This window comes from Crotalus tigris, unplaced genomic scaffold (genome assembly GCF_016545835.1).
Source record: "Crotalus tigris isolate CLP2741 ecotype Arizona unplaced genomic scaffold, ASM1654583v1 scf7180000020974.397596, whole genome shotgun sequence".
NCBI lineage: Eukaryota > Metazoa > Chordata > Lepidosauria > Squamata > Viperidae > Crotalus > Crotalus tigris.
In genome coordinates, this window is record NW_024098289.1 from 226,756 (window position 1) to 247,960 (window position 21,205).

Sequence of the window (21,205 nt, forward strand, 5' to 3'; positions counted from 1 at the left end):
TTTTCTAAAAATTGTTCTTAACCATGTTGATTTCACCAGACGGTATATAAAGAGAATAAAGAGTACTGCAGAAATTATGCCTGATTCTACCCATGCTGAGACAGTGCCAAGACTCTGAATATATGTGGAAAGTAACCATGATGTCTACAGTTCTGAGAATTGCAAACTCTAAGCCTTTTTATCCTGTACTTTTCTCGTTTTCTCGTCTATGGAATTAACATGAAGTTACTAAATTATCTTCCTAAAAGTTTCTATGATATAATATCCATTCTCTTTCAAATATATTTACTAAAGAATCAGTGCAATCAAACTTGAAGAATCCCCTGTAAAGAATGCTGTTTCTCTGCTAACATGTTTCTTGCTAGGCTTTATTTATTTAGATTTGTTATTAACTTCAGATCCATCTGAAGATCTGTTTTCTGAAATATGATCATTAATTTTCCCTTGATCTTCTTGATATCTGGATATATTCTCAAAACTCCTCCAGACAATCATAAAATCACTGAATTAAAATGCACCATGGAGATCTAGTCCAATATACCTACTGTAGATATTTCTTATACAGACTTATCAAGTATCATCTCCACTTGTGCATTTTATTATACCGCAATTCTCAGGTGAGGGTGCACCCTCATTTTAAAAGCCTTTGACTCTACACTGAGGCCACATGAGATCTCTGATAATCCATTTGCACTACATATTCACCAACATTTTCTTTCTGGGTCACTACCTCTATTCATTGTATTGTCATCTTTTCATTTCTCTGAAAGACTATGCATTCACTACCCCCCTGAATCTTTTCCTCCCCTGTTATCATCCTTCCCAATGGTCTTTCCCATCTTTTGGCCTATTTTTTTCTCATTTCTTTCTATTTGCTGCTAATACCTCTGTTCTTCTTCAATCTATCATGTTTTCCTTATTAATTCAGTATTTTGGAGCAGACATGGAGCAGTTATAAGGAAAGAACTGAAATCCATTCATATAACAATAGATAGATTTTCATTTTTTATAAGGACTGAGGTTTGTCACCCTGAAATTAAGGTGCAAAATATCAGATCTAGAAGATAAAGAAATATTAAAAATTGACAAGATTTTCTAAATTCTTGAATAAATGACAGATAAGAATTGCAATTTTGCCATCTAGCTTAGGAGGAAATGAAGAAATTTTGTTATTTTTTATTATTAGTTGGGTCTTAAAGATGTTTCTTGCAATATTTCCTAATAGTTCCAAAAAAGCATCCTTCTCTATCAGCTCTACAATATTACGTATGTACTTGCAGTAGAATAAGTAAAACTGAACATGATGATGATATTATCCATTCAGTTATGTCCGACTCTTGACAATTCTATGGACCGGGTCTCTCCATGTCTTCCAATCTTGCACTACTTTACTTCTTTGAGTTGTTACTATGCCCTGGCTGGTATTCACTTTGATGGCATCCAGCCATTGTGTTCTTTGGCAGCCTAGTTTCCTTTTACTGCTAACTCTTCCAAGCATAATTGCTTTCTCCAATAAATTCCCCCACATGACATGGCCAAAATTAATTGAGATGCAGTTTTGTGATTTTTGCCTTCAAGTGACATGTCTGGTGTTATACGCTCCAGTACTTGCTTGCTAGTCACTTTTGCGGTCCAAGGAATACACAGGAGCCTTCTCCAACACCGCAGCTCAATGATTTTCCTCTGAAACAGACTACAGATTAAAGATTAAACATGAATAGGATTACACAAAAATGCATCACTCACAATCAGCCATGCAAGCCAATTCTCACTGAAATTGAAGTATGCAAATACAATATATTAAGCATTTAAATTTCACTAATCACACTGGAATTAGATAACAATTAGAGTGCTGATCTAACTTCATTTTCTAGTACTAGAAGTGCTTCTAAGTTGCCATCGTGCCCGCAGTATAAAAATGACAAAAAAGGTTATCTTATCTTATATCTTCTAAGGCGGAGGTTCCCAACCCCCGGATTGCAGACCGGTCTATGGCCCATTGGGAACCAGGCTGTGCAAGCAGTGGGCGAGCATGCGAAGATTCATTTGCACATTTGCAGGAACTAGGTTGCGCGCACAACCCCCCCCCCCATGCCACTGCTGCTCCTGCTGGAACCAAAAAGGTTGGGGACTGCTATTCTAAAATATCTCAGATACTAATATCTGTACTGTATAGAATTTCACTATACCCCTTCCATCTTTGTTTATTCATATTGAAATAAAGTATTATCTGTTCATTTTGTGTACAGTAGCTATTTGAGGTTCAAACCTCCAACACCTTTGGAGATCTTCTGAAGACTTGCCTCGCTTTTTCATGTCTGTTTCCATCTTTATTGTCTTTACAGATGTAATACTCCTTGTTGTCTCTTCTACTAGCTATATGAAATTCTTTGTTAAATTCCTTCCTTAGATCTTTGTCTTTCTTAGTTTTGATATCTCTTTTTAACAAATTCCATTATTTTGTTCTGACATCCAGTTTTACTTCTAGAGAGAAGTAAGCAGCGGGGTACCACAAGGTTCTGTCTTTGGCCCAATATCTTCAGTATCTTCATCAATGACTTAGATGAGGAAATTAAAGGGGAACTCATCAAATTTAGAGATGACACCAAACTGGCAGGAGTAGCCAACACCCCAGAAGCAAACTCAGGATCCAAAAAGTTCTTGACAAACTTGAACAATGGGCCCTATCCAACAAAATGAGTTTCAATGTGGAGAAAAGCAAAATTTTATATTTAGGCGGAAAAATCAAAGGTACAAGTACAGACTGGACAAGACCTAGCTTAAAAACAGTAACTGTGAAAGGGACCTTGGAGTCCTAGTGGACGATCACTTAATCATGAGCCAATAGTGTGCAGCAGAAGCCAAAAAAGCTAATACAATCCTGGGTTGTATAAACAGAGGTATAAAATCAAGATCACATGAGGTATTAGTACTACTTTATAAAACCCTACTAGGACCACACCTGGAATACTGCAGCCAATTTTGGTCACCACATTACAAAAAAGATGTTGAGATGTTTGGAAAAAAATCAGAAAAGAGCAACTAAGATGATCAAAGGCCTGGAGATTAAAACATACAAAGAATGGCTGCAGGACTTGGGTTTGACTAATCTAAAGAAAAGAAGAAATAGGGGAGACATGATAGCAGTATTCTAGTATTTGAGGGGCTGCCAAAAAGAAGAGGGGGTCATGTTATTCACCAAAGCACCAGAGGGCAGGACAACAAACAATGGTTGGAAAGTGATCAAAGAGAGAAGCAACCTGGAATTAAGGAGAAACTTCCTGACAGTGAGGACAATTAACCAGTGGAATTGCTTGTCCCCAGAAATCGTGGGCACTCCATCACTGGAGATTTTTAAAAAGAGGCTAGACAGTCACTTATCTGAGATGGTATAGGTTCTCCTGCTTGAGCAGAGGGTTGGACTAGAAGACCTCCAAGGTCCCTTCCAGCTCTATTCTATTCTATTCTATTCTTCTATTTCTATTCTATTCTATTCTTCTTCTGTTTCTTGATCTCTGAGTGCCTCTTTTCACATTTATTCTTAATAACTTCTATGATTTCCTTCCACAGTTCCCCAGATTCCCTATCAATGAGGTTAAGGAATTCAAAACAATTCCTGATGTTCTGTTTGACAAATGTAGATATATGCTCAAGATCGTATCATGAAAATTGGTTGGTTTTTTTCCTCTTTAGTTTAATCTGGGACCTGCCCATGAGCAGTCTGTGATTTTGTTTCACGGTAAGCCCCTGACCATGTCTTTGCTATTATAACTGATGCCTACCACCTTCTTGTAACAATATCTTGTAACAATCTGATTTTTGTGTACTCTATCTGGTAATATCCACATGTACAGGCATTGTATGGGCATTTTATAGGCAGTTGTTACCCATTGTATAGGCAGTTGCCGTAAGACAAGCAGTAAACTACTGGATTGGCAGAAATTGGTTAAGTCATTCTCCTGCTTCACATTAGTTTTCTAGGCCATAGTCTACCTTAATATTTCCAACTTCAATATTCAGTCTGCCCCCAAGCAGTATATCCTACCTGCATGTTCTGTTGGATTTCAAATTGAACTTCACCATAAAATTAATCAGCCATCTGTTCTTCTGCATCAGTGATAGGAATGTAAACTTGAATGATTGTCATACTGAAGGATAACTGCGAAATCCGATTGATATTATTTAGGCATTGGCTACATTCTGCCCAAATATTTTATTTGCTATATCTTTCCTGACCCTGAAAGCAACACCATTCCTTCTTTTTTTTCATGTTCTGAGTAATTAACAGTATAATCTTCTGACCAGAAGTGTCCAATTCTATTCCATTTCAGTTAGCTATTGCTTAAGATGTCAATATGTAATATTTTCATTTCATGCTTTCTCAAGTTCCATGTTCATGCTGTAATTCCATTTTGTAACTTCGGATACTTTTTCTGCATAGCAACATCAACAACTAGACACCCCAAAGGCTTTAACCTAACTACTTCATAAACACTATTGGCACTCTGAAATGTCTTCAGTTCTTACACAGTAGCATGTTAAGTGCCATTTAATCAGAGATTCCCATCATCTGGCATTATGTCACCAATATTCATATTGTCTATCCATGTGGCTTTCTTGGTAAAACACAGGATTAGTTTATTATCTTCTCTGGTGCAGCTTGAAATATTTTGCCATTGTCATTACAGTTAAATATTTATTTATTTAACATATCATGCATCTTGGCTAGAGGCGAATCTAGCTGGCTTACACCAAAGTAAAAACAAAAAGATAAAACATTAAGATAGTATACATCTTAATAGTAAAGATGGCAGCAAGATACACATGGGATGGAGATAGAACCTTCTCTCAGTCCATTAACAACCTCCAATGGGAACCCCAAGCCAATATGCAGAGCCAAGTTTTTAGGCCCTCCATGGAAGGCCAAGAGAGTGGGTGCAGATATTCTGCTTCTAGAGAATCTTCCTAAATTGCAGCTGTCCACTTTAAGTGCCTGCTTGCTTTAGATGGACAGCAAAGCAGTGAGCTTTCTAAGTTTATATATTCTTGACATGTTTTTTTACTCATCCCTCCCAAGAACAGTCCTCCCCCCCATGAAGCAACACAACTGGAGTTTTGGAGAAGCAATTGCTTAAAGACAAAGTACACAAATTGGCTTAAAATGTGTTTGCTTGCCACTTTTTCCAAAAGTTGTCTTAATTCAAAAGAAAAATATTATAACATGCATGTAAATGCATATTACTTGTTTTTTCTAATCTCATATTCCTCTACACAGCTGCAACAGTGTATTTAAAATAATTTTCAGCCCTAAAACTCAGTTCACATAAAACACAAAGGATATGATTTATGAAGACAGTTGTTTTATAAAAGAGCGGTTCATGGCTTAATGTCTCAGCCAATTGTAGTATATTCAATAAACTATGATTAAACAAGTAATGGTTTGGTACCATACCAAAATTTACCCCAGACCCTAGATTAAACAATACTGCATCTCAAAACAGAAGACAGATTTATCTTGGAAGCATTCATTCTTAAAAATTTCATGATTTTAAAAAGAATTAAATCAGTAAAAAATTCTCCAGAGGACTGCATGCACCTTTAACATTTATGAGGCTCACCAAATCAAGGTTTAGTCCTTTTCATCTGGTATCTTTTGCCCAGCTAGTTCCTGTTTTTGTTAAGTATTTACACACTATACTCTTCCTAGAAAGTTTCCCAGTTTCCAAATGGTAATGCTGTTTATGTGGCTTTGAGGCAGACTTAAGCGATATGGCCTCTTCTTTTGGCCACATGGTAATAATTATAAACCCTTGCGTTATATTTAAAAAAAACAAAAACAAAACACCAAGCCATAAGTTTCTGAGAGGCACTTTTAAACAGCACTTTTAAACAGCAAATTGGTAACAAGGTCGCTGCTGGCAAAATCCAGCAGCGCGCGGGACACTTTACCTGCAATGAAACTGCGCCTCAACTTGAAGGTCCGGAGGGAGGCAGGGCGTCGCCTCTGGGCGGTGACTGGGAAAGCCGAGAGAAACACTAGCTGGGACCCGGCCCGTGTCGAACGTCTCCATGGCGACCGCTAAGAAGCCGCCATGGCGACGGAGGAGCGTGAAGGAGTCGCTGCGGGTAAGAACGGGGGATTAGAGAGGAGCTTCACCATTTCCTCTCTACTTTGTACCTCCGAGCCCGCTGCCTGCTACAATTTTTTTTAAAGGCTTTTCGCTGAACGCAGGGTTAGGTTACATCTTTTTCCTGGCCTACCGCCTCACCTTCAAGTTTATTTACGTTCAGTAGGACTCTCCTCGGTCTCTCAGTACAAACCCGGGTTTCTTTCCCTTCTTTCCTCACATATATCCTCGGAACAAAATGTAGCCATGCTGCTCCATACCTTGCGGGGCTAGAGACAAAACTCTGAATTTCAAAACTCCTGTTATTATCAGCGATAGCAGAGACTTCTACCAATGTGTGCCTTCTCCAACTTGATACAGACTTCGTTCCTATTTCAAAGCATTCATTGATGTGGGAGTATTTGGTTTGCTTGAGAACTGGGAGCGCTGCCCTCAAGATAGTCCAGAGCAACTACTTTATTAATGCAGCCTTTCTAAGATGGAAACATATAGTGTGGCATTAAAAAAAAAATTGGCACCTAGACTTATTAAAAATCATGTGTGATTCACCACCACTCATCTTTAAAGAATCAGAAGTTGTTCTTGTTACTGTGACTGTGTCCTGTAGACTGTATTGAGTCAAACTAAACTAACTATATTTTAGTACAAAATGTAGGAAAATATAGACTGTAGATATTTTATGCTTCAATGTGTCATGAAAACAACAAAATGTGATATTTAGTGAACCATGTTTATGTAAATAATGGGTAGGCTTATTTTGCAAACATAGGAGTGCTTCAACATTCTTAGGGCAACGGAGATAAATATAGCAGGTGTGTTTTTTATCTCAAATCCAAACAAATTGGATAAAGAAAGTAAAATTTGAAATGTGTAATTACTTAAAATATATCAGGAAAGAAATATTTAACAGATTTATTCACAAATACAACATTTAAGTATACAAATCCAGGCCTGTCTTTAAAATGTTGACCATAATATTTGTAAATTACAGGATAGGAATGTGTTATGTGCTCCTGGCTACTTTCCTTCGTGACCAGAGGCAAGCTCGCCTGACCAATAACCAGCCAAGACACAGTGAAGGCCTTTTGTTTCGTTTATTGCAATAAGCGGGGAGAGAAGCTCTCAAAGCTTGGTTCTCTCCAAAGTTTTAACCCAAAATATCTCCTTCTTTTATTCATCCCTATCACCGGCCGCTACAGCCCTCCTCTTTCCCCATTGGCTGAGGTAGTATGAGGTTACACTCTTTCCGTCCGCCTATACACATTTCCTGATAACATACTAAATCATATTCACATATACAATAAGAATAAGAAAAAATAGACATTTAAATGGTTATTTTAAACTCAGTATATATTTATGTCCCCATTTTAAACAATAAGTTCTTTTCCTGCTTTTCAATTCAGTGTGCCTCTCTTCTTATTTTATTCAGCTTATTTTCCTTATTCTCCATTCAACCTATCCTTCCTGGCTAGCCATTTCCTATATATTTTTATAGCTTCTCTTCTTCCTTTCTCAGACCCAACTATTTTTGCCTATATGGTTTATCTTACTTCCTTAATCTCTTCCTGACTCTCACCATCTGTATTTTTCTTATTCAATTAGTTTCCATTGTATTGTAGGTTTAACTGTCTCTGAAGATTTATCATATTGATGCATATTTATCAAATGTGTTTACAATGTATAGCTTTGTTGAAATTTTTAAAAAAATTATAGATCTTAAAGATTTTTTTCAAATGTTTGCCACTGGCAAGTGACTTCATACCCACCCAGAATATTCATTATAAAGAATAGCAATACATAAAAGACAAGTCATTTGTTTAAATGAACAGGATAACTCTGTATCTGTATACTTTATATGTATTAAAAAGGGGAAATAATTTTGATGTGACTATATTGGACCCTGCAGAGACTTCCACAATTTACTGATTTATGTAAAGGATATCCTGATTTCTTATTGAGCGCTACTAATAGAAAGACAAATGATAATAAAAAAAATAAATGCTGACAGTCATTTCAAAATTGTAATTATAGCTCTTTATCTCTCATAAAACAGTACAGTATCTTGATTCTTCATCACTATTGTGGATGACACCAGTTTAACAATGTCCTTACTAAAATGAAACATAAAGAAGACATGATTTTTCAGAGACAAGTTGAACGCCGTAGTTTAAAGTACAGGTAGTCCTCAACTTACAACAGTTCATTTAGGAACTGTTGTATAGGAAATCTTGATAATGCTGGTGTAAACTTGGTCCCCTCCTGATCTGTGCTACATTTGTTCAATATTCATATGTATTCAATAGTGGTTTTGAATAAACCCCAGATACCTAGAGAGATTCGATCCCTATATGTATACATATATTTATACATGTATGTATATCTGTGGGTATACACATATACACACAATTTTTTAGGGCAGCAGTCCCCAATCTTTGTGGTTTGATGACCTTGCTGGGAGGGAGAGTAGAATTGGGCAATGCAAGTAGTGGGCTGGTGCATGCGCACAGCTCCACTCACATGAGAGAAGAGAAGACTTTGGGGTGCAGTTTCGTGCTCATACTTCTTTGTGCCAAAAGCTTTTGCAAAGGGACAGACGGCCTGAAGCAGCATGAGATTGCTCCCCTTTCATTCCTTTGAAAAAGCTTTTGGTGTGGAAAAGAGAAGTCTTTTGGGGGCATGGTCTCGTGCCCCTTCAGACTCACCGAGGCTGCCCGACAATCCAAAAGCAAAGCTGAGCAGGGTAGAACACATCCTCTCCAGCAGCTAACATCCTGATAAGAGGGATCAACACCAGACAAGCAAGCAGAAAACAATATCTTAATCAAGGAGCTATCAAAGAGAAAATTACGCACCCAGCAACACTGGCAGGGCAAGCTACTATATATATAAACAGGGAGAAAATCCCTATTTATACATACTGATGATGTTAACTAGTTGGGTAATGAAATGTCTGCAAGAAAACAACCAAGCTCAGAAAGCACCTGGACTCCATAATTCAACCCTGAGTAATTTATGTTCTCTTCTATTGGGATTTAGGTACTCAGCCGATAACAGTGATTATCAGCCTTCAAGAGTATATGCACATTTACTTACATTCCCAATCAATAGACCTCTAGCATCACCACAACTGTTCCTTTATCCATAAACATCCTAAATAGGGAGATATCACACATTGTCTTACTCCCTGCTCAATGCCAAACTATTCTCAGAGCATTCAGTATATTCTGGTACATCCTCTATTTCCATCAAATGGTGTTTTTACTGCACTTAGCATATGATTAATGCAATGTCAAATTTAGCACAAAAGATTGAGGGATGACATTCACATTCAAAATTGATGAAAAAGAGAAAATCAGGACAGTGACAGTGAGACTGACAGTGAAAACAGAATTTTGTCCCACTCATTTATCCACCTATATTACACCTAACAACAAAACTAACTCTAGAAAGCTCAAAATGTTTGCTATGCTGCTTTTAATGAATACTTTACTGCTAATTTTGACAAAAAGTATACTCTGATTGAATTTTAATTTTTTGCTTTATAGAATCTGCAATAGCAGAAATCCAAAAGAAGATCACAGAAGCTTTTGAAGTGTTTGACCATGAGTGTAATAAAACAGTGGATGTCAGGTTTGGAAAATTTCAATTCTAATAGCTCTAGTGATAAAGCAGTGTGGGTAAAGAACGACAATTATTTTAAAGAGAAACGTTCCACACTTCGATTGGTTTTAGATTAATTTAGTTAGCCCCAATGTGGGTGGTTGTCTGTGTTGCAGAATGGAAACTTCCCAGAAATCAGGAATCTGAGATCACAATGATTTGGCTGAATGCATAAGGGAAGAAGTTAATGTTAGCACAAATCAGAGACTGGGAAACATCTGTTTTACCGTATAAAAGGCAAACACAGAAGGGAGGGAAGTTCTGTTCTCTTTGTTATGGGGAAAAGGCCTGAAGTGTGAAAATTTGGGTTTGACAAGGGATAGGTTTGACAGAGGATAAGTTCTAGTTTGGTTTGGTTACTATAGTTACCAGATTTCTCTTTGAGTTTTTCTTCCTACAGTTGGTTTCTTTTAACTCCCTTTGCCCTTTCTTGTTTTGTTTGTTTTATTGCCACAATCTTCTTCTTTCTTAACTATTATTCACTGTGGCATAGCTTATTGCTTAGCTGGAGATTTTGCTGGGGTTTATTAAGAAAATGAGTTAACTGTTTTAGTGCTGGACTGTTTATATTTTTGAAAGCCAATTATTCAGTGTACCTTTTTTCTGTTGTATTTTAAATATATATTCTTTAGTTTATTCTTTAGTTTTACATCTCCTGGCAAATAAGTGAATTTCTGTGCTCCCTTTCCATTCAACAGGAAAGATGATAGCAGCTTAATCCTGCCTTCCCCAACTTGGTGTCTCCCAGATGCATGAATTTTACTCAAAGAATTCTCTGAGGTGATCATTATTGAGAATTCTGGGAGTTGAAATTTATACACCAGAAGGTACTGAGGTAGGGAAAGGCTAGCCTACCACAACTGTAAATACCAAGATTGAATTATTCTGTAGTAATCTAAGTTTTGGGTAGGTGATTGTCAGGCTCAAGCCTAAATGACACAAGGAAATCCAATCAAGTCCAATCCTTTGCTTACAAATAATGGACAGAATCTTACCAAACTAAAGCTGTAACCTTCTAACCTTCTAGATATATCCTACAAAAATTATAGGATGTAGCTATTCTGATCTTCTCCTCCTCCCCCATCCTGCACAGAACTGCACAGTCCTTTAATATGCAGTCTTTTAATCTGGGCCTATCTCTGATGAGATTTACTGCCTCGTTCTTGGGAAAGCTCTATTTTGCTAAAAAGAGTCTTCTCTACTGATTCTCCAGGTGTACATTCTATCACAGTGATGAGATAAACCTAGATTAGGCCAGTTACTGTAAATATATTTAGAAAGTGAATAATTTTAGGACATCCTCATAATTTTTCATGACAGGAATTTAAATTCAATACTGCAGAACTATATTTCGATTAAGTAGACATTCAGTTTAGGTTTGAAAGCATGAATTAATGTTATTATATATTGCAATGTATGTTTAGTCACTAAGCCCTTAAAGATCCATCACCTTCTTTTGTTCAGGTCCTGTAAATTAACTGTGTTTGGAGGCAGAAAGAATAATTGACACTTCTTTGTTAGTATATCTGAAAAACAATGCATTTCTTATACATTTTACTAAATGTATAAGCCATTCTATTTCACTAAAGATCTGGGATTTAGGATACATGGCAACTGCATTCCTTCTATCTATGCCCTCAGTGGTTATGAACTTTTGAACCATAGAAATAGGCATACTATATGGCAGGGGTGTCAAACTACCAGCCCGCAGGCCGGATGCGTCATGGCGAAACCGCGCCCACCCCATTGCCGGCAACGGAAAAAAGTCGCGATAAATGATGTTGTGAGTTTCACACTCCTGCTATATGGGGAGGCAATTGAACAAAACAAATCAGAATTAGAGATTTGCATTATTTGTATATTAATAACAGATGTTCTCCTTTTTCAGAGAGATTGGCACTATCATTAGGTCATTAGGCTGTTGTCCCAATGAGGCGGATCTCCATGATATGCTTGCAGAGGTAGTGTATATAATTTTAAAGTTTTGTTACTTAAAGATGTAGAGAGTAAATCTGATCTCTTTTCCTAAATCAATAAGGATTAGAAATGCAATATGGAGGAATTTCACTGAGCAAATGAATTATCTGGCTTATCTAGTAATAATAGCTAAAAGCCCTATAAAAATACCTAGAGGCTAAAATTATGTTAAATTCATACAGAATAGAGGACTGCTAGTGTAGTACTAAGCCTGATGAGTGAAAGTATAGGCAAAGAGCTAGTGGCCACCCTATTTTATTATGGTCCTGGAATTTTCAATATTTGTTATATCAAGTTAAGACAACTTCTTTTATACACTTTTCCATCCTCAAAGAGAAAGTTGTCAGCAAGACAAGTCAGAAATATAATGGACAAATCATTCATGGCAAAGTCTGTCCCCCAACAAATGGTATAAAAGTCCCCTATGATTTCATGTCTCTTTGAAATATTTGCAATTTGGTTTTGGAAAACTTCATCCATATTTTCTGTTTGGATGAGCAAGTGACAATAGATATAAACTATAATATTGCTTTCTGTTTCTATAACTCAGATGCTTTAAAGTATTGCCATATTCATTCATTTCGATATCTGTGCAAGAATTGGTAGTTTTAATATACAATGCAATTGTTTTTCCTCTACAATATTGCTTCTGTTCAAGTTGTTATATTCCAGATCTGATAAACGTTCCGTCCAGGTCTCCATCATATCTATTAGATCGTACTGTATTTATTTCTCTGTACCAATAATTAAAATTCACCTTGTTGATTTTTCTTATTCTGAGCATAAAGATATAATTAATGAAGGCCATATACTTTGTGAAAATGTTTTTTTTTACTTTTCACAGTGTTTTTTAATGGACTCTTTCAGCACACCCACTTTCTAAATTCTACAAGTTTTTATCTGAGATCTAGACTTCAGGAGATCTGTTCTTATCCCTAAAGGATTCCACTTAAAGCCTTCCCAATCAAATTCTCCATAGTTTTACCAAACACATTTTATCATACCTTGTAAGGCATAACCCAACCATAATTCCAGTAGTCCATCATCTACATAACATATTTCATAGTTTCAGAAAGTAGATATTTCCTGTTTGCATACTAAATATTGATTTTCAGTAACAGTGTTTTTTTTTCCAATCTTCTTGTTTTACGATCTGAAAGGATGAACAAGAACACCACCTCCCTTGTATCTCCTTCTAAGATTTTCAGAGTCTGTGAGACTGATAGTCCTCACTTAGCAACCAAAATTGGGAGCAGCAACTCCACTGTTAAGCAACACATTTGTTAAATGGAAAATCAAGTGACTGTAATAGACTTACATCATTTCCTATTCAGTCATTAAGTGAGTCACTATGGTCATTAAGTGTAACATCACATGATCATGACCTATGATTTTATTTCAGCATTCTCTATTAACTCTTCTTGTCATAAGCAGATTGGGAAGTGTGCAAATGGCATTCATGTGACCAGGGGTTCTGCAAGAGTCATAAATGTGAGGAGTGATTACAAAGCTGTTGTTTTTATACCATCATAAATTCAAATGGTTGCGAAATGAGTCAGTAAGCGAAATTACATATACGTGTGACTGCTATAATTATTGCAGCTTTATTTGTCCCCGTATGCAGGTAGTCCTTGACTTACAGCAGTTTATTTAGTGACCTTTCAAAGTTATGTGACATTTTTCACTGTTACGACCTTTGCAGCCTCCCCGTGATCATATGATCAAAATTCAGATGCTTGGCAACTGGTTCATATTTATGACCATTGCTGTGTCCCAAGGTCATGTGTTCCCCTTTTGCGACCTTCTGACAAGCAAAGTCAACGGGGAAGCCAGGTTCACTGAACAACTGGGTTACTAACTTATCAACTGCAGTGATTCACTTGACAACTATGGCAAAAAAGATTGTAAAATGGGACAAAACTCAACAAATGTCTAATTTAACAACAGAAATTATGGATTCAATTACGGTCATAAGTTGAGAACTACCCGTATACTAGAAAAAAAATTAATTTGCAGTAAAAGTGATAAATTTTGAAAATGTTTTGTCACATCCCTGATCTTTGTTTCTGGAGGCAACATACTTTGTGAGCCAATGAATCCAGGCAACCCACAGTGTTTGTTTCAGTTCTTCGTATTACTGAGTCTCCAACTATTACCTGTATTATTATTTGGCTATAATGGTATTGATGGTGATTTTTTTTTTTTGTAAAAAAAGCAAAAAGGGAAATCAAATTAAATTTGAAATAGATAGGAAGACAAGGAAGGCTAGTGATAATTTTATGTAGTTAGAGAAAATATTCTGTTTTGAAGGAAATCCTAGAGGAACAGTTATGTTAGAACAAAAGCAGTAGCATGTTATGGCACTTTAAAGGTAAAGAATGTTGAATGCTATAAGTCAAGCTTTAATTGATTAGTTGGATGCAAGAAATATTGTCTCAAACTGCAGCTATATGTATGTATATATTCCAATTGCATAGGAGGCATATATGCTTGCAGCACAGTATAGCACTTCATTAATAAATATTACTCTAAAGTCATAGTATTTTTGTTTTATGTTTGACTTTGGTTTAATGGAGAAATATTTTGCATAGAAAAAATTTTACCACTAGAGGACAATGTTGCATAAATGTTCTTTTACAATATTCTTTCTGGCTATAATAATAAAATAGATAACTAGAAGATTCTAAAACCATAATTTTAAAATAACTGCTCATTTTTAATCTGGAGAAGCTAGCTATGCTGTTTGACTACTTTTCTACCTCTCAGCCCTTTCAGACCAAGAAATTTAATATACTAGATCAGGGGTGTCAAATTGCTGGCCCGCAGGCTGGATGCATCATAGCAAAACCACGCCCACCCCATTGCCAGCAATGGCAAAAAAGTCACGATGCGTCACGACATGTCACATGACGTTGCAAGTTTGACACCCCTGTACTAGATAAAAGAAAGAATGATATCTTACATTCTTTCAACCAGTATAGAAAAAAATATTTCTTTCTTCCCCACTTTTAATTGGCCATCATTCCTGCTGATTTGTAAATTGCTTGTTACACTCCCAAATCGTAAGACTTTATGAGACCATATGACACTTACATTTATTTATCTGCTTTTATTATCTCATTGCACAGCAACAAAGCAACTCTCTGTATTTAAATTTCCATTCACAATGTTTTAAAAACAAATATAGTTTTTATTTTTAAAGGGAGAGACCAAGAATGAATGTAGAGCTGGGGGCAATGTAATGCAGTGTGTGTTGTATGCAGTGATTCTGCAATAGAACAACAGAAGTGATACAGAGAGATAACGAAGGGGTACCGTTTTTGATGGAGGTTGCAAATCTGTAATTATACATATCAGAATATATTTAGTTTAGATTTCTAATGACAACCTTAGGCATTCTGCTACTCCTGATTGTGCAACAACTGACTCAAGCTTTCATAAACCAACCTTCCTGCTGCACTGATCATGTCTGTGCAGTTACAAATATATATTCTTTGCATACATATGTAACATTTTGCATATAGAATGTGTGGATGAGAAGAATGCAGTCCTGTTTAATTGATTGGTGAGGAAATAGAAAGATGATGTCTGGTTTGGCAAATCTTTTTTTTTTCCCCATCAGGTTACATGGAAGGTATCGCTTTCCTCAGTATTAGCTAATGGATTCTTAGCACTCCTATAGAGAACAAGGTTATTCTTTTTCTATTTCATACATTACAAGGCAATTTCAGATGGTGTAAATTAGCTTCATTTTCCAATAAATCATCATCATTTATGATATGCTTCTTTTAAAAATTAGGTAGAAGAAGAAGAACCAACTGGGTTTATTCGTTTAGAAAAATTTCTTCCTATGATGACTAGAGTGTTAATGGAAAGAAGGTAACGAACAGAAAGTGGTATTTCAGTTTGTGAAACTTGGTTATGCATATATGAGATTTTTTATTTGACACAAATCCAATTTAATGAACAAACTTCTCAGTGTTAAATTTAAGATATTTTTGGCAATTATGAAATGGGTTTGGATTTATTACAGTGTCAGTAGTATGTTACATTGGCTGTAGCTTTGGTCAAAATACATGGCAATCCCTTCAGTCAGGAGAGAAATCTATAGTCCTCCATATATTGCTGAACCATTAACAGCAATAACAGCCAGTATTCCCAATAATGCAGATACTGAGAGTTATAGTTCAATAATCTCAGGAGGTCATATATCGTCTGTTGCAGAGATCACCTGCTGTATTAGATGTGGCAAATAGTGTCTTCACTTTTCTAGAAATGCCCTGTCAGATTACCACAAGATTCACAATATTTATGTTCTAAAGTAGACATTTATTGAAATGGTTCTTGTGAATTATTTGGGGGTTTTAGTTTGATTTTGTTTTATTTTTTAATTTTTGTTTTATTCTTTTTTATGATGACTATTTTACTTTGCTCAGGTAAATCTCAGATAAATTACCAGTGAAATAAACTGTCAAAAATTGATATAATAATAATAATAATAATAAAGTTGGAAGGGACCTTAAAGGTCATCAAGTCCAACCCCCTGCTCAGGCAGGTAACCTTATACCATTTCGGACAAATGGCTGTCCAGTTTCTTCTTAAAAACTTCCAGTGTTGGAGCATTCACCGCTTCTGGAGGCAGGTTGTTCCACTGGTTAATTGTTCTAACTGTCAGGAAGTTTCTCCTTAGTTCTAGGTTGCTTCTCTCTTTGATTAGTTTCCATCCATTGTAGCAGGATAGAAATTAAATAAGTAAAACTGATTCCACAAACAAATTTGCCAGCTTTTTAAGTTTTAAATTTTAAAACTTATGGCAGAAAGAGTTGTTGGAAGGGTGTTGTCATGGTAACAGTCAAATCTTAGATACACACATTATCAATTTTATTAACTGCATTATTTCAGATACCGACCGATTCCAGAAGATGTTCTTTTACGTGCTTTTGAGGTTTGTATAATTCCTATATATGGGAAAAATTCTTAAACTTCAAGGCAATAAAAACAAAATTTACATTCAGTGTTCCATTTTACAGGTTTTGGATCAGAATAAATCTGGACATCTTACCAAAGATGATTTGGTAAAGTATATGACCGAGGAAGGTAAAACTTTAGCAAAATATTTACTAAAACTAATTTTATTTGCTTAGGAAAAAATAGTTCTACTCTGCATGTTAATTTGAGTGTATCTGTGTGATACAGAATATAGGTAGTCCTCGACATACAACTGTAATGGAGCTTGCCTATCACGGTTATATGTCGTAATGGCTGTAAAACCAATTGTATGACATTTTTTGTGGCAATTGTTTTCTGGCAGATTTGCTTAACAACTGCCACTCTAGTTTTTAAGCAAATCTACAGTCACTACGCAAACCAAGGGTTCACCATGGGCACAGTTGTGCAGAAAACAGGAAGTGCCATTTTCAGCAAAACTGTCGTAAAACACAGTCGGGATGACTGTGGGATACTGCCAACAGCTGTAACTGCAGCTGTATTGCTGAGCACTTGATGTTCACCCATGTAACCCCAAAGGAGGCCTGTGGGAACTTCAAACCAGGTCATAAATCCCCTTTTTCAGGTGGGTTGGAACTTCAAACACTTGCTAAGCCACCATTCGTAAGATGAGGACTACCTGTATGAAGATATGCTTAGCAACCATAAGCCTTAGAATGAAAGAAAGGCAACCTGGAGGTTGAATATGATACTATCCACCATCTTGTGGAAGTATCTGGAATCCTACAAATGTGTATTGCTCCTGGTCACAAAAAAGATTGCCCATCCCTAACTGAAGAGTAAAATCCAATATAAAATAGTGCTAATGCCTTCCAATGATCAATCCAAAGGCATATTCAGTTAAGTTCTACATTGATTCCAAATTGTGTGCCTTACAAATTTGTATTAATATAAAAAAAGAAAACCATAAATGTCAGTGCATTTCAAGTTGTATAAAATCATTCTGCTTAGGAAAATAATTACAGGCATATAATATATATAAAAAAGGGAAAAAATTACATACCTAAAAATGTGAAATCACTGCTGCCAGTTCTTTAGTTGGTGTTGACCTTCATTTTCATCAAGTTCTTCCCAAGCACTTAGGATGTCATAATATATTGGTGTAGTCCATGTCCAGTACTAAGCAGTGTGGCCATTTGTTATATTTCTTTGCTATGGATATATATGAATAAGTTTATGCTTAAACTAACATGTGCAAGAATTTAAGCAGTTGTTGATAAACAAGCCTGGCAAATTATTTTCATCTGGTCATGAAGAGATGGAAACAACTGAAGTGAAATACCAGGGTTGCTTTGTATAAAGTATTAATTTGTAAAGTTTATATTTTTTTGTTTCTGGACATATGTTCATATTTAGCAAATATAAATTATCAATATGACTCAAATGAGATGAGCTAAATATTGAACATGAACTTTCTGCTGTAAGGATGTAGCTTTTAAACAGTTAATTCCAACTCTTTTTGTATGAAGTACACTGTATGCGTGTGCTCCATACTTAACACAATAATGTAACTGAAGCCCAATTAAAATTTAAGCACTGGTAATAATATTAGTGTCTTATTTGAAGCTAAATCAAATCTGTCTAAATAAACATGTTTTTATCAACTTAGGAATGATATAAGCAAATGGGGAAACTACCCCCCCACCAAAGTACATTCAGAAAGGTAGCTATTATATTGCTAAGCATGCTATATTGCTTACATATTTAGAATTAGTATTTGTGCAGCCATCTGAATTTTTGTAAAAATATTTCACCTATTGAAAAAATAATATTTTTTTAAAGAATCAAATGTCATGTCCTCTTTCTAAACAATTTAACATTGTCTATTAATATTACATGGTAAAAAAGACACTGGCATAAATGACAGTTATAAATATGAAAAGCAACAAAATAAGAGTATGACATATATGGCAATCTCATCTAAAATGCCATGTTCATTCTAAAGAAGATGAGCCTGAATTTACAATGTCTTCCCATTGCCACTTTTGCCAGATTAGACGAAACAAAGCAATTTTCCTCCATTACTGAATTTTCAGCAAATCTGAAATGCTGCTAAAACTTTAAAAATAAATTATGCTGGGGTGGAAATTAGCATTTTGGGTAAATATAGTAAATAGAGAATAAATAAGTGATTAACAACTTCGCAAAAGAAAACAGGAGCAAGATTATGTTACAATATAATATTGTGAAATAGCTAGTATTTTGTAGCAAATTTTCAATGAAAGAATTTTGGTAGAATGCTTTTGCAGACATTCTAGAACATCTAATATTTCCTGGTTTTTCATATTCATTCATATGTTCAGTGCTTTTTTTCTTTAAAAAAAAAAACGTGCCGGAACTCACACACGTCATACAACCCATCTTGCCTACCCTACAAGGTTCCATCCAAAAAAGGTGCCAGAACTTCGTTCTGGGCGTTCTATGAGAAAAAAAGCCCTGCATATGTTACATGTTAAACATATTGTCAGTATAGGTTTTTCAGTAACAAAGTTTTTTTACTAAAATTCAGATCTATATTTATGCTTTTGAAATAGTTTGAAAATCCTAAAATACGAATAATTTAGAAGGTTTATGTAATAAGAAATACTACAGCCAGGGTTGTTGTTTTTTTCCCCTGCAGGTGAGCCTTTTACACAGGAAGAAATGGAAGAAATGCTTTCAGCAGCAGTAGATCCAGAAACAAATACTGTTCGCTACAAGGACTATATTTCAATGATGGTTGTGGATGAAAACTAAGGATATTGTTTAATTTGTGGGTCTGAACTTTCTGTTTATACATTAACTTCATTGTAGTTACTATATTTGCTGTTGGACACAAGTATAATAAATTAATAATTACACTGAAATTTATGAAATAATTTTTTTTTTATTTTGTAAAAGACAAACATTTCTAAATATCTTAAAATGTTAATCTGATTGTATAACTGAAAATAGTAGAATTCAGAATTTGCAAAGAAAATACTAATTAGACAAACTTCCTGATAATTCACAGGAAAGTTGCATTGAATTTAATAGGATTATTAGAAAAATGTACAAGATTGCAGTCTAAGGCTGAAATAATGGACTTACTGAAGGATAGGTTCTGTTGAATATGCTTACTGAAAAATAAGCATAACTTATTTTCAAGAAAGAAAGCATAGGATTATAATGTACGCTGCATAGGATAATGTAATTATAGTACTGAAAAGGAAAATAATTTAAAATGAGTGAAATAACTCAAACAAAAATAGGAAAAATAGAATTTCCAAATGTAGTAAAAACAAAGAAATACTACAGTTGTGCTGAATTTAGAACAAACTTCTCAAAACATTAAATGTTGATGTTCAGGCTTCATTAAAGACAGTAAGCAAACCTTGGTTAATAAGCAAACTCAAACCTTGTAGGTTAAAACATGATATCTGAGCTGGGGAGAGTAGAGGTGCTTCTGCGATCGAAAAGAATTTCTGGAACTAAAAGCCGATGTCCTCTTTTCCTTTTGTTCCAATAAAAGGAATTTGTTGACTTTCAGCTATCTTGCAGTGCCTCTGTTTATTCTGTGTGTGTGTGTTCATTTGGGGGGGAGTGTTTTCATTTAAATATATTCACCTGATTTAATTGTGTTTATCTTTAAGATGTCTTCAAAGGTTTCAAACATCATGGTTTTTTTGTTGATACCCTTTAATATTTATCTAGGAATAGAGTCTAGGGGCCTTATTTCAGAAGTCACTCTGTTCTTTTTTGATGTGGACAGAACCCTGTTTTATGATGACAAAAAGAGAAGGATACTGGAACACCTCAGATTTGGCTGGAATTCCCTGAGAAGTTGCTCATGGTTTTACTGTTGTGCTGCTGTAAAGTGGGTATTAACTCTCGAACACAGAGATAAATATTATAATATAGCATTCAGCTATTGGCAAGAAAGAAGCATAGAGGAATGCATTCAGGGCACTGCCTTGCACACTCAAGCCATGGGGGTGGTTCCTGCAGCCAGCAGCACAGCAGTAAAACCACGAGCAACTTCTCAGGAAATTCCAGCCAAATCTGAGGTGTTTCCAGTATCCTTCTCTTTTTGGAAGAGAAGCAGTGATGATGGGGAGAATCTCTTCAGCAGCCACTAAGTTGGCAGAAGCAGATTGATGCTAGGAGAACTGGTATGGAAAAGATTTGCTTTCCCTCTTTCTCTCTTGCCAAAGTGGGCAAGAGAAGGAACAGGGCAAGAAGTGGGATAAATGGCTTCTATGCCACCAGTGATCACTTGAGAGTTGATAGAACATCCATTTCCACATCTCATGTCTAGAGTAGTGGTGGGGAGAAGATGGGGTGGGTCTGTCCCCTGGCCTCCCTTGCCCTGGGTGGCAGAAAAGTGGAGAAATAAGTGACAGAATGACATGTGTCAGGATTCTGATATCACAAAGTGATCCCCATGTGGGCTTGGATATCTGACAGCAGAAGTT

The 21,205-nt window shown here is 35.8% G+C and overlaps 1 protein-coding gene and 1 long non-coding RNA gene across 2 annotated transcripts; one reads left to right on the forward strand and one right to left on the reverse strand.

Annotated features, from left to right (window-relative positions):
* Positions 1-992: 992 nt before the first annotated feature.
* On the reverse strand, positions 993-5,995 carry LOC120319841. Its single transcript, XR_005559845.1, has 3 exons — positions 5,950-5,995; positions 4,046-4,159; positions 993-1,693 (listed from the first exon to the last, which is right to left on the reverse strand). It is a non-coding gene; the product is annotated as an uncharacterized LOC120319841 (long non-coding RNA).
* On the forward strand, positions 5,981-20,279 carry EFCAB2 (EF-hand calcium binding domain 2). Its single transcript, XM_039369119.1, has 7 exons — positions 5,981-6,126; positions 9,674-9,758; positions 11,677-11,749; positions 15,565-15,644; positions 16,668-16,710; positions 16,796-16,862; positions 19,393-20,279. The coding sequence occupies exons 1-7, from the start codon at positions 6,093-6,095 to the stop codon at positions 19,506-19,508; spliced, it is 498 nt and encodes a 165-aa protein (XP_039225053.1). The 5' UTR covers positions 5,981-6,092; the 3' UTR covers positions 19,509-20,279.
* Positions 20,280-21,205: the final 926 nt, after the last annotated feature.

What these genes read in the sequence shown, in the direction of transcription:
- EFCAB2 (XM_039369119.1), top strand. Translation starts at nt 6,093, where the DNA reads ATGGCGACGGAGGAGCGTGAAGGAGTCGCTGCGG. An exon ending in GCGTGAAGGAGTCGCTGCGG is followed by an intron (nt 6,127 to 9,673) that starts GTAAGAACGGGG and finishes TTTGCTTTATAG; the next exon opens with AATCTGCAATAGCAGAAATC. An exon ending in TCCATGATATGCTTGCAGAG is followed by an intron (nt 11,750 to 15,564) that starts GTAGTGTATATA and finishes TTTAAAAATTAG; the next exon opens with GTAGAAGAAGAAGAACCAAC.